The 26,529-nt window shown below is 44.8% G+C and overlaps 1 protein-coding gene across 1 annotated transcript; it reads left to right on the top strand.

The window, feature by feature from the left end:
• The first annotated feature begins 588 nt into the window (after positions 1–588).
• LOC101474437 (placenta-specific gene 8 protein) lies at positions 589–3,324 on the top strand. The gene is made up of 4 exons (XM_004562746.4): positions 589–679; positions 2,138–2,245; positions 2,327–2,472; positions 2,801–3,324. The coding sequence occupies exons 2-4, from the start codon at positions 2,140–2,142 to the stop codon at positions 2,939–2,941; spliced, it is 393 nt and encodes a 130-aa protein (XP_004562803.1). The 5' UTR covers positions 589–679; positions 2,138–2,139; the 3' UTR covers positions 2,942–3,324.
• The last annotated feature ends 23,205 nt before the right edge of the window (positions 3,325–26,529 follow it).

Here is a 26,529-nt window from a genome sequence, read left to right on the forward strand (position 1 = left end):
CCAGTGAGGCTGTGCTGCCAGCAGTTTGTCCGAGGGTGTAATGCTTGCAGGAGCTGAGTGGATTTGTTTTCAAGCCGGCTCTGACACTTCTTCCTCACAGGACTTCTGTCTAGTGAATAATGAAGGATGTTACAGTTTTTTCTGAATGCTTAAACCCTAACTGTGATTCCTGTAGCACAATCTCTAAAACTATTCAGACTTATAGCAAAACCATTCACTGAGGAGACAAATCCCCCGACCTGGAGCATAATTCTCCCAACCCAGAGCACAAGTTGTCCCGACCTAGAGCACAATTCTCCCAACCTAGGAGACAATTCCCCCGACCTGGAGCATAATTCTCCCAACCTAGAGCACAATTCTCCCAACCTATAAGCACAATTTTTCCAACCTAGAACACAATTCTCTCGAATTGGAGCACAACTCTCCATGTCTCTCATTAAGTCGCAAATACTGAGACTCATCTCTCGCACAAAATCCCCACCAAAAGCACAAATCCCACCAAAACTCAATCCCTTAGAAACCCTTGAATCAGGCATGGAGCAGTAACGTGTTGAATCAAGCGTCATTGATCACGTGTTTCAAGCCGGCCCTCACCACCCAACAGTTCAACGTCTGCGGAATTACGAACACGGATCAGCGCAGACACCTGGATCGTTCCTCTGCGTCGTACCGTCACCAGGTAAACTTCAGGTCTTTTTTTTTTTTTTGTCTAAAACAAAGTGTCAGCAGACACATAAAACGCAAAAGAAATACATCTCTAAAGACCAAATATTCACTCGTTTATTTCCAGTTTGTCTGTGGCGGCTCCTGAATAGCAAGTTGTCGGTGAGTTAATCTGTAACACGAGTTAATCTGTAACTCTGCTCTTTGAAGTGCTTTTGTGTGCTTTTTAACCGTGCTTCGTATTTCTGTCTGGCGGTATTTACTTAGTACACCTTGTGTAACTTGGCCCAGTTGAGTGTTGTGTTGTGGACTGTTTTAATCGTGATACTGGTGTCCGAGGTACCAGTGAGGGATCAAAACAGGAACTGCCTCATGAGGTTATGAGGATTCTGTGGATTATGATGTCCTCCTGCCACTTTTTCCTTCTGCATTAACCAGCGCATACTTTCTGTCTTTGTGATCAGTCTACCCCCATCTTCATTCTCTGTTTAAAAAAACAAAACAAAACCTTTTACTTGGGGTTCTTTATCAGCTGAGCTTTCAGCGATGACTGCTCTCATATGTTGGACACTCTTTTCAGTCATTTGCTCGAACACAAGAAAACCTGCAGGTTTTTTTTGTATAAGCATGAAAATGGTGTGGGGGGGAATCCCAACTTCAGTGCGACAAATGTTTTGGGAAAACCAAATTAAGTAAAAAAAAAAAAATCAGCTTCTCTGGAACTCTCGTTTCAGCCGGGATAGGTAGGTTCATGTTAAAGCTTGATTTTTTTTTGCCCTGGTAAACGTAGACTGAACTTGGGTTTTTTTTAGACCAGTGTTAATGATGAAACAAACAATTACAGCTCCTTTATACCTGCTGCATGAATACAATCTTTGCTTGGTAGTTTTCTTCCGCTGGTTTTCTTCCCACAGCTACGTAGGCACCAGGCTGACAGTAGGGACTCAAAAGTGGCTGTTTTCCCATCTATGCCCACTGAGTCTTTCTATAGGAAAGAAACAACTACATACCAATAGTACACAGAGGTTAAATGAGTGGAAACACAAATTTTCCACTACAAAAGCAAACTGTGTGTTTTTTCAAGAAAGGAAAAAACGTTTAAGATGTTTTGGAAATGCAGTTTGAAAAAACAGTTCTGTGGTTTTTAAACGGTCACGTGCAATTTCTGTGCCAAAAAGACCGCTGTAGGGCCTTAAACGCAGGAGTAATACTCCGCTGAACATGTTACAGAAGCAACACTGCAGATAGTTATGTTCAAACCAGTCTTTCTCTGAAGCAGGTCGAAAAGGTGAGATGCAGGATGGGGGGAGTCTCTTGTGATCGGGATGTATAGATGTCTGCAACAGAAGGGTGTTTGCAGCTGATTATCTTCAAATTAGTTCATAGTCTGGATTGGGTTTCTCCTTACAGATGAGCTATGACCCCTTTAACCTTTCTCTACGTGGCTCTTGTTTTTTCTGTCTATTTTCTTCAGGAATGGCCTACCAGCAGCCCACACAGGTGATGACAGTCATGGGCGGTAATCAACACCTGGGGAACTGGAGCACCGGCCTCTGTGATTGCTGTGCTGATGTGGGCACCTGTAAGTTAACCCAGCAAACTCTATGAACAGCAGTGATGTATATGAACACAGATATTTCACTTGTATATATTTTTCTTCGAGGTTGCTGTGCATATTGGTGTTTCCCCTGCATGCAGTGTCAGACAGCCAGTAAACATGGATGGTGCTGTGGCATGCCACTGCTGGACGTTTTCTGCGTGGTGTCCTGCTTACTTCGCAAGTCCGTCAGAGCGCGCTACAACATTCCTGTAAGTGTGAGAGTGGAGGATGGATAAAGTTATTGTAGCTAGCTAAAATTAAACTAAAAACTAAAATGAAGAGTGAAAACTATTTTATTTGACTTCAGTAAATTACTTAGTATCATATTTTTTTGTATTCCTGTAAAAACCCAACTTGTTACCCTCTTCTTTCTCTAGTGCACCTATACTTTAAGTATTTGTATGTAAATATAATTACAGTGTCATATAAATAAAAACAATCTAAATTCCATTTAATTACACGAGTTACAACATTAACTCTGCTGATCGATCCCGTTACTCTCTCCTCTTCTTCCTCTTCCTGTTCTCTGTCCTGCAGGGCTCGTGCTGTGATGACTGCTGCAAGATACTTTGGTGTTACCCGTGTGTTTGGTGCCAGATGAATCGTGAGCTGAAGATCAGGGAAAACCAGCACCCTGCCACCTCGACGGTGGTCACCACGCAGGTGTTCCGTGAATAAGATGCAGCCATTTGAGCTGTGAATATGACAAAGTTATTAATTACAATTTTACAATGATGAAACGCATAGGAAAATATTACTTCTGTTTCTGCAGCACGAGGTGAAAATAGAAAATTTTGTCTTGTGCGGTTCATGCTCTGCAATATGTAATTGATTTATAGAATAAAGTCTGTTTTTTTTTTTAAACTTTAGATTACATTTTTAACATCAGATGTTTTGAGTTTTGTTAGCATACTGATGTATATCATCAGGAAATATATATGTATTTTTTTTAACCTTGTCCAATACAAACGATATCATTTAACATGCTTACTCTTATACCAATTGTGTCTAAGTTGAGTTTAACTTGTGCTAAAATAAAGACTATTCATATCCACCCACTATATGAAGGATTGTTGTACTACATTCCTTGAAATCTTCCACCATTTCTGAACACTTCAAAGACAAAACTCATTTAACAAATTTCAAATAAAATAGCCCACACTCCTGGAAACTGTCGTCGAAATTCTTGAAATTTGTTATATTGGTAATCATACGCGACATTGCTCCCAAGTCCACCATCATCAGGCATTTCTTTTTTACACCTGATTGGATCTCTGTGTCCTTGTGGCTCATCCGGAATGCGTACTCCTTGACACTTGACTAGTAAATGTTTCACGCATTGTCCCGTTGTTGTTTCAGTCTGCAGTTAACGTTTCGATGTTTGGGGATTTAACACTCACTCCACCACTGCTTGAACGGACACGTTCTGGCTTTGTGTCCCTTTTGTCCACATCTGCAGTGCACACATGTGGACTAAGGGGAATACACATGTCTGTGTTCCCTGCTCCTGAATCAATTGTATTTTCTCACTTGGGTTTTTAGCCCAAAGATTGTTCTTGAACACATACGTTTAAAATACATTCATATTTCTGTACTGTCTTCTTTGACAGTGCATTTTGACTAGTGACCGGCCCACCATGGTATTATAGGAAAAGTCATAAAGCCTTATTAGAAATTTAAACCTACACCATCTTCGATATTCTAGTATTATAAACAGTACTTAGCAAAAATATAAATCAACATAATTTATAATTACATATACCTAACTAATAGGGTTACCAACTACCAGCAAAAAAAGACAAGAAAAAAAATACAGCTGATGTGACACCCAACCACAGCGGACTCATCAAAGATCTTGTGCGAAATATTGTCGTGCAAGGCGAAGGTGTTATGGGGTTCGGCGGTTGTGGTTACCACTCTAGACTGCACTCTGGGTCTGACTAGGATCACACTAAAAGCTAGCGCGCTTTTAGGAATTCCAAGTGTGGATGAGCTAAAGTGACATGTGTTCAAGCCCCTCGACCAACTACGCCTGTACACAACGGTAGGGCTGCTCGATTATGGCAAAAATGATAATCACGATTATTTTCACTGAAATTGAGATCACGATTATTTGACGATATTTATTTAACCCTTTAAGACCTACTATAGAACCAAGTCCACCAGAGCTTATATTATTTTATTTTTTTTACATGCTGTAGTGCCATTTGTGGGAGCATTTCAAGTTGCTATACATCAATACAACTGTTATAGCCCATATTTTAATAATATGTATGCATTAAGTCCATAGTAATTACATAAATTGCAAAAAAGTGCAATAAACTACAAAAAAAATTGAAAATCGCTTTTGTTTTGTTTACATATATTTCTACTTGGAGAAATTTAAGAGGTTTATCCCTCAAAACTTTAAATACAATAAAGTTGCAAAAAATAGTTTACAACAACAGGAAATTTATTTTGAGTGTCTTCATAGTTTTATTTTGGAGATACAGCAATTTTTATATACTGCAGGAAAAACAAAAAACAATCCTATGATGCAAATTTGCAAAGAAAACAGCATGTGCATCATTTCACTGTGGGAAGTGTTACGAACAGCTGATAGGAACGGCAAAGCGTGTTTCTGGAATATTATGTTTTTGTTCCTGCAAGCGCTTTTTATGCAATTTTTGCAAAGCTATATGTGGAAGGAAACCGTGACCGAGGACAAGCTGATGGCATAAGATGTAAGTACAACTCCTCCGGTTTCATATGCAAAAAAAATTATTGCGCTAGCTTACACGGTTCAGGTTCTACAGGTATTTAAAAATAGTTACGCAAAACGGAGCTTGCTGCTCTGACCGGCTTTAAAGGGTTAACAATGACTTTAAAAAAATAATATAAAATGGTGCGCAACACCACTGAAGTTTTTTTTTTTTTTAAACTCTCTTTTCAACCAACGGCAGTCACTCTCCAAATAATTTCTGCTTAGCTTTCCCAGCTTCCCTCGGGTCCTCTTAATCAGCGGTCTCCAACCTTTTTTGCGCCACAGACCGGTTTATGCCCGACAATATTTTCACGGACCGGCCTTTAAGGTGTCGCGGATAAATGAGGGAGGGGCTAATAATCGGCTCAGTCATTTTTAATGATCGTTGAAAGCCCAGATCGTAATCGTGATTAAAATTCGATTAATTGAGCAGCCCTACACAACGGACTACTGAACAGTTTTAGCCACATACACAGTATCACAGGATAACAGCATGAGAGGACTGATCAACGTTGTTGGGACTCACTGTGGTGTAAACAGTGTATTGCAGTGTCTGTACGTCACCGACGAATTTAAGATTACGCTGATAGGCGGTGGCTGTGGATCTCATTGTGATGGTGATGACGGCCATAGGGCCGGCAATGGCACTGTGTTGAGTGAACTGAAGAGCGTCTTACGGGAGATGGACCCGTGATCCATCTAGCGACCAACGTCATCATATATGTTGAGGAAAACAAGTCAAACAAGCTACCGGACTACCTGGATGAATACTTTGAATCCTTTAGAGCACAGGTGTCGAACTCCAGGCCTCAAGGGCCGGTGTCCTGGAGGCTTTAGATGTGTTTTTGATCCAACACAGCTGATTTAAATGGCTAAATTACCTCCTCAACATGTCTTGATGTTCTCCAGAGGACTGGACCTTAATCTTGTAAATGGCTATAAATTGATTTGTAAAGTAGCAATTGTGTATTTTGTTCACCTTGTGTATATATTGTTCACTGCAGCAGCCTAGTAGGTGTGAGAAGCCATTTTTGTTGATCCAGTTTTCTCCTGTTTTTCGTTTAGAAAGTTAGGTAAGTGAATTTTCTTTTGGTTGGTTTTTATTTGTGTAGGAAAGCATAGGGACCATTAGGGAGTTTTGTTTGTTATTTTTGGCACTGCTCACTGCTGAAGCAAATAAATGGATGCTTAGCACTTTAAAAGAAACAACTGTTCGTGTTCTTTCTTGGGTAGTGTGTGAATGGGGGCAATTTCTTGTTGCGTTCAATGCACGCCTACACTAAGAACGTAACATGACATTTTCATTTGTTTCCTTGCCATTTTTGGTTCGTCGTAAGGACTATGGCGCGGCGAACAGCTGTGGCTTTGGTATTCGGGTACCTCATCTCGAGGTTGTTCTGCGGGCTGATCACCTGTGTCCTTTATAGTAATGGCACACATCTTTCTCATGTAGTGTATGTTCACAGACACATTAGGCCAGGGCTCAGAGTTAAAAGGTAGCTGTGAGCTCGCTTCGTTCGTTTCGTTTGGGTCGAGAATTTCCGCTTCCCTAGGCTTTGCGGTGGAAAGCAGATGTGAGCACGCTTCGGTGGTTTCGTTTGGGTCGAGGGGCTCGGCTTCCCTAGGCTTGGCGGTGGAAAGCAGATGTGAGCATGTTTCCCTCGTTTCGTTTAGGGCTGTTTTGGTGGGCTTTGGGTTAGGGCAGGGGTCAGCAACCTTTAACACCCAAAGAGCCATTTGGACCCGGTTTCCACGCAAAAGAAAAAACTGGGAGCTGCAAATACTTTTTCCATCCATCCATCTTCATCCGCTTTATCTGGGGCCGGGTCGCGGGGGCAGCAGCCTAAGCAGAGAAGCCCAGACCTCCCTCTCCCCAGCCACCTCCTCCAAGGCGTTCCCAGGCCAGCCGAGAGATATAATCTCTCCAGCGTGTCCTGGGTCCGCCCCAGGGCCTCCTCCCGGTGGGACATGCCCGGAACACCTCACCCAGGAGGCGCCCAGGAGGCATCCTTGACAGATGCCCGAACCACCTCAGCTGGCTCCTTTCGATGTGGAGGAGCAGCGGCTCTACTATGAGTGCTCCGACCTGGAGCAAAATTCTCCCAACCAAGAACCATAATTCTCCCAACCTAGAAGCATAATTCTCCCAACCCTAGAGCACAAGTTATCCCGACCTAGAACACAATTCTCCCAACCTAGGAGACAAATCCCCCGACCTGGAGCAAAATTCTCCCAACCAAGAACCATAATTCTCCCAACCTAGAAGCATAATTCTCCCAGCCCAGAGCACAAGTTGTCCCGACCTAGAACACAATTCTCCCAACCTAGGAGACAAATCCCCCGACCTGGAGCATAATTCTCCCAACCCAGAGCACAAGTTGTCCCGACCTAGAACACAATTCTCCCAACCTAGGAGACAATTCCCCCGACCTGGAGCATAATTCTCCCAACCCTAGAGCACAAGTTGTCCCGACCTAGAACACAATTCTCCCAACCTAGGAGACAATTCCCCCGACCTGGAGCATAATTCTCCCAACCCAGAGCACAAGTTTTCCCGACCTAGAACACAATTCTCCCAACCTAGGAGACAATTCCCCCGACCTGGAGCATAATTCTCCCAACCCAGAGCACAATTGGCCCAACCTAAAACACAATTCTCCCAACCTAGGAGACAATTCCCCCGACCTGGAGCATAATTCTCCCAACCCAGAGCACAATTGGCCCAACCTAAAACACAAGTTCCCCCAACCTGGAGCACAATTTTCCATACCTAGAGCACAATTCTCCCAACCTATAAGCACAATTTTTCCAACCTAGAACACAATTCTCTTGAATTGGAGCACAACTCTCAGTACAGTACAGAGAAAGATTGCGTCCGGATGCAAAGAGACGTTACTTGCAGCAAATAGCATGCATTGGAAATGTGGACTGTATGAAATACGGCCGTGGAGTAGAAACCCTGAAGACCTACCGATATTGACGTAGCCTGATATATTTTCATACCTTGTCAGTGGAGTCAGTGCGTAGAAGGTGAACCAGTTTTACAATTATACATTTCTGGAGGGACACATCCAATTCACTAAATATTGGGTACATAATTTGTGAGTCAGCTAAGTGTGAGGTAATGAGGTAAGTCAGCTTGAGTACTGCGAGTAAAATGCGTTTGATTTTCCCCCCGAACATTCAAATTAGTGCAAGCATATATTCATTCATGAGGGGGAAATTACAGTGAGAACACGTGGAGGCTCTGTTAGAGGGATAACATAGTGAGTTCAGTGCATTGATGTTATATTGTCCTGAAGGATTTAGTTATTCTATATGGTTAAAGAAATTGCAATGATTTATTGTTTATTATAAACAATCCTAATTATATATCTTGTTTCCGTGTTTGTGTCCTGTGTCACTAAAAATACATTTTATTTTATTTTTATACATTGATTACAGTTTTTTCTGATTGCTTAAGCACATTTTTTGTAACTATTGGCTAATTTTGTAAAACTCTTCACACAAATAAGAAAACCTGTCACCCAATAATCAAAACATTGTAGTTCTCTTGCAAAAGCAAACACAGCTAGATTAACTCTTCACACCTTCGTAAAAATGGTGTTTCCGTATCAAACAGTACACACAAGCCATCATCTACTAAGCACACAATGCGCCAACTGCACACTGATGGTATGAATACAAAACACATCTGGCTTTTGCTTTCTCTGTGCACAAGGTAGGCTATGTCAGTTTGAGCTCATACTTCTGTCATAGATCCATAAGCATAGAGGGATCCAAACTTCAAGTACATCAAAACAAACACAAGTGTTTATTTCCAAGTATAGGATTATTTGCAATCGCCATAATGACTATATGGGTTACTTGGTCTGCAGTGAACATGCTTCCTCTGCCCCAGCATCTGGTCATCTAGCAATTCTGTAAAGTAACAATTTCAGTATTTTTACATCAATGGTATTGGTGTGTTTCTCATTGGCATATGGCAGTGCTACAAATCTTTGTGCGAAGTGACTGTACTAACCGATTCTCATTTCAAGATGTCCCTATGGTACTTGCTACAGTGTAGCGGCTCGAGTTAGGCTGGACCCGTTGGCCAGCTACCCTCAGGGTCATTCCACGGTTGATTACATGGTCCACTATTGTAGCTCTGATGTCATCAGCAATTCTATTTCTTACTCTTCCTAACCTTCCTCTCCCCCCTCCTCATCTTCCTCTCCCTCCTCCTCGTCTTCCTCTTGCTCCTCCTTGTCCTTGTCGTCCTCTTCATCCTACTTCTTCACCTCCACGTCCTCTTCCTCGGCCTCCTCTACTTCTCACTCTTTCTGCTCCCTCCATTGTACTCCGCACACACAGCTTACCTGTATTATAGTGCTTAGGCTGATTGCAAAGTGAACTAATTATCTAAAAAAGTTTTCACATGTGAAAGTGTGCCAGACAGTTGGCAAGTTAGTGTTAATGATAGCCATACATGTGTATACTTTTGCTAGGAGTGTGTTGGAAATTTGGTAATTGAGTGTTGTGCAGTGAATTGTGCCTACAGTTTTGCAAAGTGTGTGTTACAAAATTGCAAACTGAGTGCAAAGCAGTTTTTGTGCTTTTAGTTTTGCAAACTCAGTGAGTGGTTTTGCTATAAGTCTGAATAGTTTTAGAGATTGTGCTACAGGAATCACAGTTAGGGTTTAAGCATTCAGAAAAAACTGTAAAGTCAAACTTTATGCTTTCTCCATCTTGAAAGTGATGGCATCCTTGCATTACATACTTTAGGTTCATTCTCTGCAGGCAGGTTTCTGAAAGAGAACAGGCAGATTTGGAATATAACATGCAGCGTTCGATAGTTGGATACATAAAAAAAATGAAAAATTACATGTATGTGCTAACTTTCTAAACACTTTGTTACATTTATGATAAATGGATTAAAAAGTAGATAAAACACATTTATGTCGGCCTTGGCTCATTAAAAACCTTGTCTTTAAATTAACTTTGTCTGGTAATAAACCAGTCCTCATAAAGGAACAGTGCTCTTTAATGAATTCAGCACAGACTTTACATCGTAGAAGTAACAGGGAGACACAACAAGTTATCAGTTAGCCATCTAACCATACTCTAACTGTCACAGGCTGGGTCTCCGACCCAGCATTCTGAGTTTTCTTTGTATTTGTCTCATTTTGTTATGTGATCAGTTTTGTGTTATTTCCTATTTTTCTTTAGTTTAGGCAGTTATTGTTCTTGGTTTTCTATGTTTTGGGGTTTTGTAATTATTCATCACGTATTAGGTCTGTTAAGTTGTGTTGTCATGTTTTAGTATTTCCTGTTTTATTTTGACAATGTCATGTGTTCTTTGTTCATTGTATTTAGCTTTCTCTCCTGGTCCTGTCATTAGGTTTATGTCTGTCAGCTGTTCCCCCATGTGTCCCCACTTCCCTGATCACCTCATGTCTGTATTTAAGCCTTTTGTTTTCTTCATGCCATTGTCGGTTCGTCTGTTTATCGCACCAGGGTCACAGTCTTAGTCATGGTCTTTGTTTATTATTTTTCCACCACAGTCATAGTTTAGGTTTTGGTCTCAGTACCATTTAGTATTTTGTTTCTTAGTGTTTTGCCTGTTTGTTTTTGGTCTCTTGGTTCATTTCCCTGCCGTCATCGCATTAAAGGTTCACCTTTCTGTTAATCATTACAATTCCTCGTCATCATCTGCTTCTGGGTCCTGTTTCCACACACATCGGCGCACCCCGCCGTGACACTAACTCTAAAACTTTACCAACTCCACTTTACTCTCATTTCACGACACCACCCTCTAGTGGTGCAATATGGTACGATCATTACAGGACACAACACACTCTCAAAGACAGAATGAACCAGCATTGCAGCCATGTGTCTTGTGAGCGTCACAGGGAAGGTTGAAGCCGCCCACTGCACCTGTAATGCCGGAGTCGTGGAGACCTGCACCCATGTCACTGCTCTTTTCTTTACAGTTTTTTCTGAATGCTTAAACCCTAACTGTGATTCCTGTAGCACAATCTCTAAAACTATTCAGACTTATAGCAAAACCACTCACTGAGTTTGCAAAACTAAAAGCACAAAAACTGCTTTGCACTCAGTTTGCAATTTTGCAACACACACTTTGCAAAACTGTAGGCACAATTCACTGCACAACACTCAATTACCAAATTTCCAACACACTCCTAGCAAAAGTATACACATGTATGGCTATCATTAACACTAATTTGCCAACTGTCTGGCACACTTTCACATGTGAAAACTTTTTTAGATAATTAGTTCACTTTGCAATCAGCCTAAGCACTACAATACAGGTGAGCTGTGTGTGCGGAGTACAATGGAGGGAGCAGAAAGAGTGAGAAGTAGAGGAGGCCGAGGAAGAGGACGTGGAGGTGAAGAAGTAGGATGAAGAGGATGACAAGGACAAGGAGGAGCAAGAGGAAGACGAGGAGGGGGGAGAGGAAGATGAGGAGGGGGGAGAGGAAGGGTAGGAAGAGTAAGAAATAGAATTGCTGATGACATCAGAGCTACAATAGTGGACCATGTAATCAACCGTGGAATGACCCTGAGGGTAGCTGGCCAACGGGTCCAGCCTAACTCGAGCCGCTACACTGTAGCAAGCATCATAAGGACATCTTGAAATGAGAATCGGTGAGTACAGTCACTCCGCACAAAGATTTGTAGCACTGCCATATGCCAATGAGAAACACACCAATACCATTGATGTAAAAATACTGAAATTGTTACTTTACAGAATTGCTAGATGACCAGATGCTGGGGGCAGAGGAAGCATGTTCACTGCAGACCAAGTAACCCATATAGTCATTATGGCGATTGCAAATAATCCTATACTTGGAAATAAACACTTGTGTTTGTTTTGATGTGTTTGAATAAACACCAGTGCTTGAAGTTTGGATCCCTCTATGCTTATGGATCTATGACAGAAGTATGAGCTCAAACTGACATAGCCTACCTTGTGCACAGAGAAAGCAAAAGCCAGATGTGTTTTGTATTCATACCATCAGTGTGCAGTTGGCGCATTGTGTGCTTAGTAGATGATGGCTTGTGTGTACTGTTTGATACGGAAACACCATTTTTACGAAGGTGTGAAGAGTTAATCTAGCTGTGTTTGCTTTTGCAAGAGAACTACAATGTTTTGATTATTGGGTGACAGGTTTTCTTATTTGTGTGAAGAGTTTTGCAAAATTAGCCAATAGTTACAAAAAATGTGCTTAAGCAATCAGAAAAAACTGTAAACCCCCCAAAATATGACTATCCAGAGTTGGGACCAAGAAGCAGAGTTGCAGTCTTACACGCCTCTCTGCAGCTTCTCTCCTCCTCCTACCCCCGCCCGAAAAACCCGTCTCCATAGAGACTGTGTCATCTCCCAAACAGACAAAGAACAAACTAAAAACCAGCAACAAAAAACTTAACCCTTGTATGGTGTTCGGGTCTGTGAGACCCGTGTTCAGTTTTTTTCAAAAGAAAAATTAAACAATTAATTATTTTTTCACGTGTAAATGTGTTGTGTCTTTCCACTCACTCCACTTGATTATAACTGATTTATTTATAACATTTTATATAAAAGAAAAACGAGAAGCACATTAATTCATAAATGTGATCTAACAAAGGTAAAGGGAAAAAATTAACCATGTTTGCTGTTCATATGTCTTGTAATTGGGATGAAGTAAACATCTGTTGAGTAATTTAACATAAAATTGTTTGATAGTGTTAATTTGGAAAGCCAAAACTCTAGCGGGTCCACCAGACCCATGAACACTGGCTGAGTGACAAAAATACGAACACCACACAAGGGTTAAACATAAAAAATCACAAAGAAAGAACAATACAGTATCCACATCTGAACCAAAGAGTAAAACAGTGAAATGTGGATCATTAAATATTAGGTCTCTCTCCTCCAAGTCTCTGTTAGTACATGACTTAATAATTGATCAACAAATCGATTTACTCTGCCTTACAGAAACCTGGTTGAATCCGCATGATTATGTTACTTTAAATGAATCAACACCCCCGAGTCATTCTAACTACCAGAAATCTCAAAGCACAGGCGGAGGGGGGCGGTGTGCTCAGCTCAGATAAAATAATTATTGTGGGTGATTTTAGCATCCATGTAGATGCTAAAAATGACAGTTTTAACAAGGCATTTAATCTGTTATTAGACTCAATTGGCTTCTCTCAAAATGTAAAAGAACCCACCCACCACTTTAATCACACTCCGCGTAGATCTTGTTTTAACATATGGCATAGAAACTGAATATTTAACGGTGTTTCCTGAAAACCCTCTCCTGTCTGATCATTTCCTGATAACATTTACATTTGGCGCGAGCAGTGGCGGAGCGAGTGTTAAAGCCACTGCTGGCGCTGATACTTTGTGGCTATGTGTGAGCGCAGGAAGACAGGAAAGAAATGTGAATGTATTTTTAAGGTGTGTGTTGAGGAAGAATGTTTTAAAAGTGTCCGTGCGCATCCGTGTGTATAGAGGAATCAAAGTATACGCCAAATCACGCTCCGCTCAGAGGTTCTTAAACACACACAGCGAGCTACACTCACCTCTGCCAGTTTAGCTCACTGCGATAGTACGCTGGCAAGTAGTGCATGGAGGTGAACGTCGCGAGTTCGAGGCCTCGCCTTCCCACAACAAAGTTTTGACTGCTTGACTTGTTGCTGCGTGTGGAGCAAATGGACAAATCCTCGTGTATTTGACTTGCATTTCAGCAAGTCGGAGGAAATGCAGCAAAAAGCGACCCTGCTCGCCGAACATACAACGAAGACACGGCCGCAACAGCCTCTCAACTCCGTCGTACTGGAGCGCTCAGCAGCGGGGCACTTCACTTCACTTCATGAAAAGACAAATGGACAAATCATCATGTATTTGACTTGCATTACAGCAAGTCGGAGGAAATGCAGCAAAAAGCGACCCTGCTCGCCGAACATACAACGAAGACACGGCCGTAACAGCCTCTCAACTCGGTCGTGCTTAGCAGCGGGGAACTTCACTTCACTTCATGAAAAGACAGTATTAACATACCCGTAAAGAGTGAGGCTCAAAGCACAAAACGACACATAACGCACAGGAATAGCAGTGTGGAGCCATAGAACGAGGTGGAAACAGGCCAGCCTGGACGGCGCTCGACAAAAGCCCAATATTAACATACTTCAAACTTCACCAGATAGAAGACGTGCAAGGAGGAAGTCTCAGACCTACTCGGCTGCTACAAGCATTACACCCTCGGACAAACTCCACGAGATAGAAGACCTGCGAGGAGAAAGTCTTAAAGCTCACAGCAACCCAGTACTGTACTTCAACTAAAGAGCGTATTAACATCCTTCATTATTCACTAGACAGAAGTCCTGTGAGGAAGAAGTGTCAGAGCCGGCTTGAAAACAAATCCACTCAGCTCCTGCAAGCATTACACCATCGGACAAACTGCTGGCAGCACAGCCTCACTGGTGTGAAACCACGATGTCATACCCAAACGCGTGGCTGAATCGATTCAGTGACAGCGCGGTGCACGCTCTCATTGACATGAAGAATTTCCTCCACTGGCTGAGCAGCAGAGTTTTCTGCACCTGCGGGCAAATTCTGTATGCGGTCACGACCAGGCTTCCACCTCTGACTCTGACCATTCAGCTGCCTGGGATCACTTTCACGTTACAGAGAGATGGCCAAGTTCGAAGGATCACCGTCGACCTGCCCCCTGTGTGAAGGATGAACGCAAAGACGCATGGAGTTGGACGTCCAAGCATTATCCGTGTGCTCGGTTTAAAAGAAGAGTTACCCACGAGAATTTGTCTGTTAAGTTTCAGAGTTTTCATAAAGTGATGACACAGATTAAAAATATACTCTCAACTGTAAGAAGGACATCTTTATTTATTATAGCACACACGCAGAAAACGTGTGCGTTATTGCAGAGAGTATATAACGCGAGGTGGAAATAGTGGATAAGATGCATTGTGATTGACATGTGATGCTCATGTATATGCTGGTGATCGTCAATAAAGCTTCTCTCTCTTGCGAATGAGTTCAAGTGAGAAAATGGATTGTGGCTATTGTGTGTTTATTTCCTCCACAGTTGTCCTCGGAGCAGTCTAGATATTCGCGCCAGAATTCCTGCGTATTTTCACCTCTGCTAACAGGTTATGGGCGCAGAGTAGCTAAGACTGCCTAGAGAAAGTGAAGTGTTTTGCCACCTAGGGCGCCACCGCTGCCCTGAGAAATGCTGGTGAGCCATTGAGCGAGGGGCAATGTGTAGCACTGGTTCGCAAGAAGTGCCAGGATCATGTCACACAAAGTGAATTTGCAATGACTTTTGCCGAATTCATTGGGAAACTATGGAGCTACGAGAGCACTGAGAGAGTGGGCGCCAGCACATCAGAGAACAGCGTGCACGGCCGGCTTCAAAACCCGCGTGTGAAAATACAAACGAGCGAGTATCCAGGAACACGAACATGTGTGTTCCCTTTAGTGCACAACTGTGTAATCCAGATGCGGACTAAAGGGACACAAGGCTAGAAGGTGGCGGAGCGAGTGTTAAAGCCACTGCTGGCGCTGATACTTTGTGGCTATGTGTGAGCGCAGGAAGACAGGAAAGAAATGTGAATGTATTTTTAAGGTGTGTGTTGAGGAAGAATGTTTTAAAAGTGTCCGTGCGCATCCGTGTGTATAGAGGAATCAAAGTATACGCCAAATCACGCTCCGCTCAGAGGTTCTTAAACACACACAGCGAGCTACACTCACCTCTGCCAGTTTAGCTCACTGCGATAGTACGCTGGCAAGTAGTGCATGGAGGTGAACGTCGCGAGTTCGAGGCCTCGCCTTCCCACAACAAAGTTTTGACTGCTTGACTTGTTGCTGCGTGTGGAGCAAATGGACAAGTCCTCGGAGGAAATGCAGCAAAAAGCGACCCTGCTCGCCGAACATACAACGAAGACACAGCCGTAACAGCCTCTCAACTCCGTCGTACTGGAGCGCTCAGCAGCGGGGCACTTCACTTCACTTCATGAAAAGACAAATGGACAAATCATCATGTATTTGACTTGCATTACAGCAAGTCGGAGGAAATGCAGCAAAAAGCGACCCTGCTCGCCGAACATACAACGAAGACACGGCCGTAACAGCCTCTCAACTCCGTCGTACTGGAGCGCTCAGCAGCGGGGCACTTCACTTCACTTCATGAAAAGACAAATGGACAAATCATCATGTATTTGACTTGCATTACAGCAAGTCGGAGGAAATGCAGCAAAAAGCGACCCTGCTCGCCGAACATACAACGAAGACACGGCCGTAACAGCCTCTCAACTCGGTCGTGCTTAGCAGCGGGGAACTTCACTTCACTTCATGAAAAGACAGTATTAACATACCCGTAAAGAGTGAGGCTCAAAGCACAAAACGACACATAACGCACAGGAATAGCAGTGTGGAGCCATAGAACGAGGTGGAAACAGGCCAGCCTGGACGGCGCTCGACAAAAGCCCAATATTAACATACTTCAAACTTCACCAGATAGAAGACGTGCAAGGAGGAAGTCTCAGACCTACTCGGCTGCTACAAGCATTACACCCTCGGACAAACTCCACGAGATAGAAGACCTGCGAGGAGAAAGTCTTAAAGCTCACAGCAACCCAGTACTGTACTTCAACTAAAGAGCGTATTAACATCCTTCATTATTCACTAGACAGAAGTCCTGTGAGGAAGAAGTGTCAGAGCCGGCTTGAAAACAAATCCACTCAGCTCCTGCAAGCATTACACCCTCGGACAAACTGCTGGCAGCACAGCCTCACTGGTGTGAAACCACGATGTCATACCCAAACGCGTGGCTGAATCGATTCAGTGACAGCGCGCTGCGCGCTCTCATTGACATGAAGAATTTCCTCCACTGGCTGAGCAGCAGAGTTTTCTGCACCTGCGGGCAAATTCTGTATGCGGTCACGACCAGGCTTCCACCTCTGACTCTGACCATTCAGCTGCCTGGGATCACTTTCACGTTACAGAGAGATGGCCAAGTTCGAAGGATCACCGTCGACCTGCCCCCTGTGTGAAGGATGAACGCAAAGACGCATGGAGTTGGACGTCCAAGCATTATCCGTGTGCTCGGTTTAAAAGAAGAGTTACCCACGAGAATTTGTCTGTTAAGTTTCAGAGTTTTCATAAAGTGATGACACAGATTAAAAATATACTCTCAACTGTAAGAAGGACATCTTTATTTATTATAGCACACACGCAGAAAACGTGTGCGTTATTGCAGAGAGTATATAACGCGAGGTGGAAATAGCGGATAAGATGCATTGTGATTGACATGTGATGCTCATGTATATGCTGGTGATCGTCAATAAAGCTTCTCTCTCTTGCGAATGAGTTCAAGTGAGAAAATGGATTGTGGCTATTGTGTGTTTATTTCCTCCACAGTTGTCCTCGGAGCAGTCTAGATATTCGCGCCAGAATTCCTGCGTATTTTCACCTCTGCTAACAGGTTATGGGCGCAGAGTAGCTAAGACTGCCTAGAGAAAGTGAAGTGTTTTGCCACCTAGGGCGCCACCGCTGCCCTGAGAAATGCTGGTGAGCCATTGAGCGAGGGGCAATGTGTAGCACTGGTTCGCAAGAAGTGCCAGGATCATGTCACACAAAGTGAATTTGCAATGACTTTTGCCGAATTCATTGGGAAACTATGGAGCTACGAGAGCACTGAGAGAGTGGGCGCCAGCACATCAGAGAACAGCGTGCACGGCCGGCTTCAAAACCCGCGTGTGAAAATACAAACGAGCGAGTATCCAGGAACACGAACATGTGTGTTCCCTTTAGTGCACAACTGTGTAATCCAGATGCGGACTAAAGGGACACAAGGCTAGAAGGTGGCGGAGCGAGTGTTAAAGCCACTGCTGGCGCTGATACTTTGTGGCTATGTGTGAGCGCAGGAAGACAGGAAAGAAATGTGAATGTATTTTTAAGGTGTGTGTTGAGGAAGAATGTTTTAAAAGTGTCCGTGCGCATCCGTGTGTATAGAGGAATCAAAGTATACGCCAAATCACGCTCCGCTCAGAGGTTCTTAAACACACACAGCGAGCTACACTCACCTCTGCCAGTTTAGCTCACTGCGATAGTACGCTGGCAAGTAGTGCATGGAGGTGAACGTCGCGAGTTCGAGGCCTCGCCTTCCCACAACAAAGTTTTGACTGCTTGACTTGTTGCTGCGTGTGGAGCAAATGGACAAGTCCTCGGAGGAAATGCAGCAAAAAGCGACCCTGCTCGCCGAACATACAACGAAGACACAGCCGTAACAGCCTCTCAACTCCGTCGTACTGGAGCGCTCAGCAGCGGGGCACTTCACTTCACTTCATGAAAAGACAAATGGACAAATCATCATGTATTTGACTTGCATTACAGCAAGTCGGAGGAAATGCAGCAAAAAGCGACCCTGCTCGCCGAACATACAACGAAGACACGGCCGTAACAGCCTCTCAACTCCGTCGTACTGGAGCGCTCAGCAGCGGGGCACTTCACTTCACTTCATGAAAAGACAAATGGACAAATCATCATGTATTTGACTTGCATTACAGCAAGTCGGAGGAAATGCAGCAAAAAGCGACCCTGCTCGCCGAACATACAACGAAGACACGGCCGTAACAGCCTCTCAACTCGGTCGTGCTTAGCAGCGGGGAACTTCACTTCACTTCATGAAAAGACAGTATTAACATACCCGTAAAGAGTGAGGCTCAAAGCACAAAACGACACATAACGCACAGGAATAGCAGTGTGGAGCCATAGAACGAGGTGGAAACAGGCCAGCCTGGACGGCGCTCGACAAAAGCCCAATATTAACATACTTCAAACTTCACCAGATAGAAGACGTGCAAGGAGGAAGTCTCAGACCTACTCGGCTGCTACAAGCATTACACCCTCGGACAAACTCCACGAGATAGAAGACCTGCGAGGAGAAAGTCTTAAAGCTCACAGCAACCCAGTACTGTACTTCAACTAAAGAGCGTATTAACATCCTTCATTATTCACTAGACAGAAGTCCTGTGAGGAAGAAGTGTCAGAGCCGGCTTGAAAACAAATCCACTCAGCTCCTGCAAGCATTACACCCTCGGACAAACTGCTGGCAGCACAGCCTCACTGGTGTGAAACCACGATGTCATACCCAAACGCGTGGCTGAATCGATTCAGTGACAGCGCGCTGCGCGCTCTCATTGACATGAAGAATTTCCTCCACTGGCTGAGCAGCAGAGTTTTCTGCACCTGCGGGCAAATTCTGTATGCGGTCACGACCAGGCTTCCACCTCTGACTCTGACCATTCAGCTGCCTGGGATCACTTTCACGTTACAGAGAGATGGCCAAGTTCGAAGGATCACCGTCGACCTGCCCCCTGTGTGAAGGATGAACGCAAAGACGCATGGAGTTGGACGTCCAAGCATTATCCGTGTGCTCGGTTTAAAAGAAGAGTTACCCACGAGAATTTGTCTGTTAAGTTTCAGAGTTTTCATAAAGTGATGACACAGATTAAAAATATACTCTCAACTGTAAGAAGGACATCTTTATTTATTATAGCACACACGCAGAAAACGTGTGCGTTATTGCAGAGAGTATATAACGCGAGGTGGAAATAGTGGATAAGATGCATTGTGATTGACATGTGATGCTCATGTATATGCTGGTGATCGTCAATAAAGCTTCTCTCTCTTGCGAATGAGTTCAAGTGAGAAAATGGATTGTGGCTATTGTGTGTTTATTTCCTCCACAGTTGTCCTCGGAGCAGTCTAGATATTCGCGCCAGAATTCCTGCGTATTTTCACCTCTGCTAACAGGTTATGGGCGCAGAGTAGCTAAGACTGCCTAGAGAAAGTGAAGTGTTTTGCCACCTAGGGCGCCACCGCTGCCCTGAGAAATGCTGGTGAGCCATTGAGCGAGGGGCAATGTGTAGCACTGGTTCGCAAGAAGTGCCAGGATCATGTCACACAAAGTGAATTTGCAATGACTTTTGCCGAATTCATTGGGAAACTATGGAGCTACGAGAGCACTGAGAGAGTGGGCGCCAGCACATCAGAGAACAGCGTGCACGGCCGGCTTCAAAACCCGCGTGTGAAAATACAAACGAGCGAGTATCCAGGAACACGAACATGTGTGTTCCCTTTAGTGCACAACTGTGTAATCCAGATGCGGACTAAAGGGACACAAGGCTAGAAGGTGGCGGAGCGAGTGTTAAAGCCACTGCTGGCGCTGATACTTTGTGGCTATGTGTGAGCGCAGGAAGACAGGAAAGAAATGTGAATGTATTTTTAAGGTGTGTGTTGAGGAAGAATGTTTTAAAAGTGTCCGTGCGCATCCGTGTGTATAGAGGAATCAAAGTATACGCCAAATCACGCTCCGCTCAGAGGTTCTTAAACACACACAGCGAGCTACACTCACCTCTGCCAGTTTAGCTCACTGCGATAGTACGCTGGCAAGTAGTGCATGGAGGTGAACGTCGCGAGTTCGAGGCCTCGCCTTCCCACAACAAAGTTTTGACTGCTTGACTTGTTGCTGCGTGTGGAGCAAATGGACAAGTCCTCGGAGGAAATGCAGCAAAAAGCGACCCTGCTCGCCGAACATACAACGAAGACACAGCCGTAACAGCCTCTCAACTCCGTCGTACTGGAGCGCTCAGCAGCGGGGCACTTCACTTCACTTCATGAAAAGACAAATGGACAAATCATCATGTATTTGACTTGCATTACAGCAAGTCGGAGGAAATGCAGCAAAAAGCGACCCTGCTCGCCGAACATACAACGAAGACACGGCCGTAACAGCCTCTCAACTCCGTCGTGCTTAGCAGCGGGGAACTTCACTTCACTTCATGAAAAGACAGTATTAACATACCCGTAAAGAGTGAGGCTCAAAGCACAAAACGACACATAACGCACAGGAATAGCAGTGTGGAGCCATAGAACGAGGTGGAAACAGGCCAGCCTGGACGGCGCTCGACAAAAGCCCAATATTAACATACTTCAAACTTCACCAGATAGAAGACGTGCAAGGAGGAAGTCTCAGACCTACTCGGCTGCTACAAGCATTACACCCTCGGACAAACTCCACGAGATAGAAGACCTGCGAGGAGAAAGTCTTAAAGCTCACAGCAACCCAGTACTGTACTTCAACTAAAGAGCGTATTAACATCCTTCATTATTCACTAGACAGAAGTCCTGTGAGGAAGAAGTGTCAGAGCCGGCTTGAAAACAAATCCACTCAGCTCCTGCAAGCATTACACCCTCGGACAAACTGCTGGCAGCACAGCCTCACTGGTGTGAAACCACGATGTCATACCCAAACGCGTGGCTGAATCGATTCAGTGACAGCGCGCTGCGCGCTCTCATTGACATGAAGAATTTCCTCCACTGGCTGAGCAGCAGAGTTTTCTGCACCTGCGGGCAAATTCTGTATGCGGTCACGACCAGGCTTCCACCTCTGACTCTGACCATTCAGCTGCCTGGGATCACTTTCACGTTACAGAGAGATGGCCAAGTTCGAAGGATCACCGTCGACCTGCCCCCTGTGTGAAGGATGAACGCAAAGACGCATGGAGTTGGACGTCCAAGCATTATCCGTGTGCTCGGTTTAAAAGAAGAGTTACCCACGAGAATTTGTCTGTTAAGTTTCAGAGTTTTCATAAAGTGATGACACAGATTAAAAATATACTCTCAACTGTAAGAAGGACATCTTTATTTATTATAGCACACACGCAGAAAACGTGTGCGTTATTGCAGAGAGTATATAACGCGAGGTGGAAATAGCGGATAAGATGCATTGTGATTGACATGTGATGCTCATGTATATGCTGGTGATCGTCAATAAAGCTTCTCTCTCTTGCGAATGAGTTCAAGTGAGAAAATGGATTGTGGCTATTGTGTGTTTATTTCCTCCACAGTTGTCCTCGGAGCAGTCTAGATATTCGCGCCAGAATTCCTGCGTATTTTCACCTCTGCTAACAGGTTATGGGCGCAGAGTAGCTAAGACTGCCTAGAGAAAGTGAAGTGTTTTGCCACCTAGGGCGCCACCGCTGCCCTGAGAAATGCTGGTGAGCCATTGAGCGAGGGGCAATGTGTAGCACTGGTTCGCAAGAAGTGCCAGGATCATGTCACACAAAGTGAATTTGCAATGACTTTTGCCGAATTCATTGGGAAACTATGGAGCTACGAGAGCACTGAGAGAGTGGGCGCCAGCACATCAGAGAACAGCGTGCACGGCCGGCTTCAAAACCCGCGTGTGAAAATACAAACGAGCGAGTATCCAGGAACACGAACATGTGTGTTCCCTTTAGTGCACAACTGTGTAATCCAGATGCGGACTAAAGGGACACAAGGCTAGAAGGTGGCGGAGCGAGTGTTAAAGCCACTGCTGGCGCTGATACTTTGTGGCTATGTGTGAGCGCAGGAAGACAGGAAAGAAATGTGAATGTATTTTTAAGGTGTGTGTTGAGGAAGAATGTTTTAAAAGTGTCCGTGCGCATCCGTGTGTATAGAGGAATCAAAGTATACGCCAAATCACGCTCCGCTCAGAGGTTCTTAAACACACACAGCGAGCTACACTCACCTCTGCCAGTTTAGCTCACTGCGATAGTACGCTGGCAAGTAGTGCATGGAGGTGAACGTCGCGAGTTCGAGGCCTCGCCTTCCCACAACAAAGTTTTGACTGCTTGACTTGTTGCTGCGTGTGGAGCAAATGGACAAGTCCTCGGAGGAAATGCAGCAAAAAGCGACCCTGCTCGCCGAACATACAACGAAGACACAGCCGTAACAGCCTCTCAACTCCGTCGTACTGGAGCGCTCAGCAGCGGGGCACTTCACTTCACTTCATGAAAAGACAAATGGACAAATCATCATGTATTTGACTTGCATTACAGCAAGTCGGAGGAAATGCAGCAAAAAGCGACCCTGCTCGCCGAACATACAACGAAGACACGGCCGTAACAGCCTCTCAACTCGGTCGTGCTTAGCAGCGGGGAACTTCACTTCACTTCATGAAAAGACAGTATTAACATACCCGTAAAGAGTGAGGCTCAAAGCACAAAACGACACATAACGCACAGGAATAGCAGTGTGGAGCCATAGAACGAGGTGGAAACAGGCCAGCCTGGACGGCGCTCGACAAAAGCCCAATATTAACATACTTCAAACTTCACCAGATAGAAGACGTGCAAGGAGGAAGTCTCAGACCTACTCGGCTGCTACAAGCATTACACCCTCGGACAAACTCCACGAGATAGAAGACCTGCGAGGAGAAAGTCTTAAAGCTCACAGCAACCCAGTACTGTACTTCAACTAAAGAGCGTATTAACATCCTTCATTATTCACTAGACAGAAGTCCTGTGAGGAAGAAGTGTCAGAGCCGGCTTGAAAACAAATCCACTCAGCTCCTGCAAGCATTACACCCTCGGACAAACTGCTGGCAGCACAGCCTCACTGGTGTGAAACCACGATGTCATACCCAAACGCGTGGCTGAATCGATTCAGTGACAGCGCGCTGCGCGCTCTCATTGACATGAAGAATTTCCTCCACTGGCTGAGCAGCAGAGTTTTCTGCACCTGCGGGCAAATTCTGTATGCGGTCACGACCAGGCTTCCACCTCTGACTCTGACCATTCAGCTGCCTGGGATCACTTTCACGTTACAGAGAGATGGCCAAGTTCGAAGGATCACCGTCGACCTGCCCCCTGTGTGAAGGATGAACGCAAAGACGCATGGAGTTGGACGTCCAAGCATTATCCGTGTGCTCGGTTTAAAAGAAGAGTTACCCACGAGAATTTGTCTGTTAAGTTTCAGAGTTTTCATAAAGTGATGACACAGATTAAAAATATACTCTCAACTGTAAGAAGGACATCTTTATTTATTATAGCACACACGCAGAAAACGTGTGCGTTATTGCAGAGAGTATATAACGCGAGGTGGAAATAGTGGATAAGATGCATTGTGATTGACATGTGATGCTCATGTATATGCTGGTGATCGTCAATAAAGCTTCTCTCTCTTGCGAATGAGTTCAAGTGAGAAAATGGATTGTGGCTATTGTGTGTTTATTTCCTCCACAGTTGTCCTCGGAGCAGTCTAGATATTCGCGCCAGAATTCCTGCGTATTTTCACCTCTGCTAACAGGTTATGGGCGCAGAGTAGCTAAGACTGCCTAGAGAAAGTGAAGTGTTTTGCCACCTAGGGCGCCACCGCTGCCCTGAGAAATGCTGGTGAGCCATTGAGCGAGGGGCAATGTGTAGCACTGGTTCGCAAGAAGTGCCAGGATCATGTCACACAAAGTGAATTTGCAATGACTTTTGCCGAATTCATTGGGAAACTATGGAGCTACGAGAGCACTGAGAGAGTGGGCGCCAGCACATCAGAGAACAGCGTGCACGGCCGGCTTCAAAACCCGCGTGTGAAAATACAAACGAGCGAGTATCCAGGAACACGAACATGTGTGTTCCCTTTAGTGCACAACTGTGTAATCCAGATGCGGACTAAAGGGACACAAGGCTAGAAGGTGGCGGAGCGAGTGTTAAAGCCACTGCTGGCGCTGATACTTTGTGGCTATGTGTGAGCGCAGGAAGACAGGAAAGAAATGTGAATGTATTTTTAAGGTGTGTGTTGAGGAATAATGTTTTAAAAGTGTCCGTGCGCATCCGTGTGTATAGAGGAATCAAAGTATACGCCAAATCACGCTCCGCTCAGAGGTTCTTAAACACACACAGCGAGCTACACTCACCTCTGCCAGTTTAGCTCACTGCGATAGTACGCTGGCAAGTAGTGCATGGAGGTGAACGTCGCGAGTTCGAGGCCTCGCCTTCCCACAACAAAGTTTTGACTGCTTGACTTGTTGCTGCGTGTGGAGCAAATGGACAAGTCCTCGGAGGAAATGCAGCAAAAAGCGACCCTGCTCGCCGAACATACAACGAAGACACAGCCGTAACAGCCTCTCAACTCCGTCGTACTGGAGCGCTCAGCAGCGGGGCACTTCACTTCACTTCATGAAAAGACAAATGGACAAATCATCATGTATTTGACTTGCATTACAGCAAGTCGGAGGAAATGCAGCAAAAAGCGACCCTGCTCGCCGAACATACAACGAAGACACGGCCGTAACAGCCTCTCAACTCCGTCGTGCTTAGCAGCGGGGAACTTCACTTCACTTCATGAAAAGACAGTATTAACATACCCGTAAAGAGTGAGGCTCAAAGCACAAAACGACACATAACGCACAGGAATAGCAGTGTGGAGCCATAGAACGAGGTGGAAACAGGCCAGCCTGGACGGCGCTCGACAAAAGCCCAATATTAACATACTTCAAACTTCACCAGATAGAAGACGTGCAAGGAGGAAGTCTCAGACCTACTCGGCTGCTACAAGCATTACACCCTCGGACAAACTCCACGAGATAGAAGACCTGCGAGGAGAAAGTCTTAAAGCTCACAGCAACCCAGTACTGTACTTCAACTAAAGAGCGTATTAACATCCTTCATTATTCACTAGACAGAAGTCCTGTGAGGAAGAAGTGTCAGAGCCGGCTTGAAAACAAATCCACTCAGCTCCTGCAAGCATTACACCCTCGGACAAACTGCTGGCAGCACAGCCTCACTGGTGTGAAACCACGATGTCATACCCAAACGCGTGGCTGAATCGATTCAGTGACAGCGCGCTGCGCGCTCTCATTGACATGAAGAATTTCCTCCACTGGCTGAGCAGCAGAGTTTTCTGCACCTGCGGGCAAATTCTGTATGCGGTCACGACCAGGCTTCCACCTCTGACTCTGACCATTCAGCTGCCTGGGATCACTTTCACGTTACAGAGAGATGGCCAAGTTCGAAGGATCACCGTCGACCTGCCCCCTGTGTGAAGGATGAACGCAAAGACGCATGGAGTTGGACGTCCAAGCATTATCCGTGTGCTCGGTTTAAAAGAAGAGTTACCCACGAGAATTTGTCTGTTAAGTTTCAGAGTTTTCATAAAGTGATGACACAGATTAAAAATATACTCTCAACTGTAAGAAGGACATCTTTATTTATTATAGCACACACGCAGAAAACGTGTGCGTTATTGCAGAGAGTATATAACGCGAGGTGGAAATAGCGGATAAGATGCATTGTGATTGACATGTGATGCTCATGTATATGCTGGTGATCGTCAATAAAGCTTCTCTCTCTTGCGAATGAGTTCAAGTGAGAAAATGGATTGTGGCTATTGTGTGTTTATTTCCTCCACAGTTGTCCTCGGAGCAGTCTAGATATTCGCGCCAGAATTCCTGCGTATTTTCACCTCTGCTAACAGGTTATGGGCGCAGAGTAGCTAAGACTGCCTAGAGAAAGTGAAGTGTTTTGCCACCTAGGGCGCCACCGCTGCCCTGAGAAATGCTGGTGAGCCATTGAGCGAGGGGCAATGTGTAGCACTGGTTCGCAAGAAGTGCCAGGATCATGTCACACAAAGTGAATTTGCAATGACTTTTGCCGAATTCATTGGGAAACTATGGAGCTACGAGAGCACTGAGAG

Source organism: Maylandia zebra, linkage group LG3, assembly GCF_041146795.1.
Source record: "Maylandia zebra isolate NMK-2024a linkage group LG3, Mzebra_GT3a, whole genome shotgun sequence".
Classification (NCBI taxonomy): domain Eukaryota; kingdom Metazoa; phylum Chordata; class Actinopteri; order Cichliformes; family Cichlidae; genus Maylandia; species Maylandia zebra.

What these genes read in the sequence shown, in the direction of transcription:
- LOC101474437 (XM_004562746.4), top strand. Translation starts at nt 2,140, where the DNA reads ATGGCCTACCAGCAGCCCACACAGGTGATGACAGTCATGGGCGGTAAT. An exon ending in CTGTGCTGATGTGGGCACCT is followed by an intron (nt 2,246 to 2,326) that starts GTAAGTTAACCC and finishes TTTTTCTTCGAG; the next exon opens with GTTGCTGTGCATATTGGTGT. An exon ending in GAGCGCGCTACAACATTCCT is followed by an intron (nt 2,473 to 2,800) that starts GTAAGTGTGAGA and finishes TCTGTCCTGCAG; the next exon opens with GGCTCGTGCTGTGATGACTG.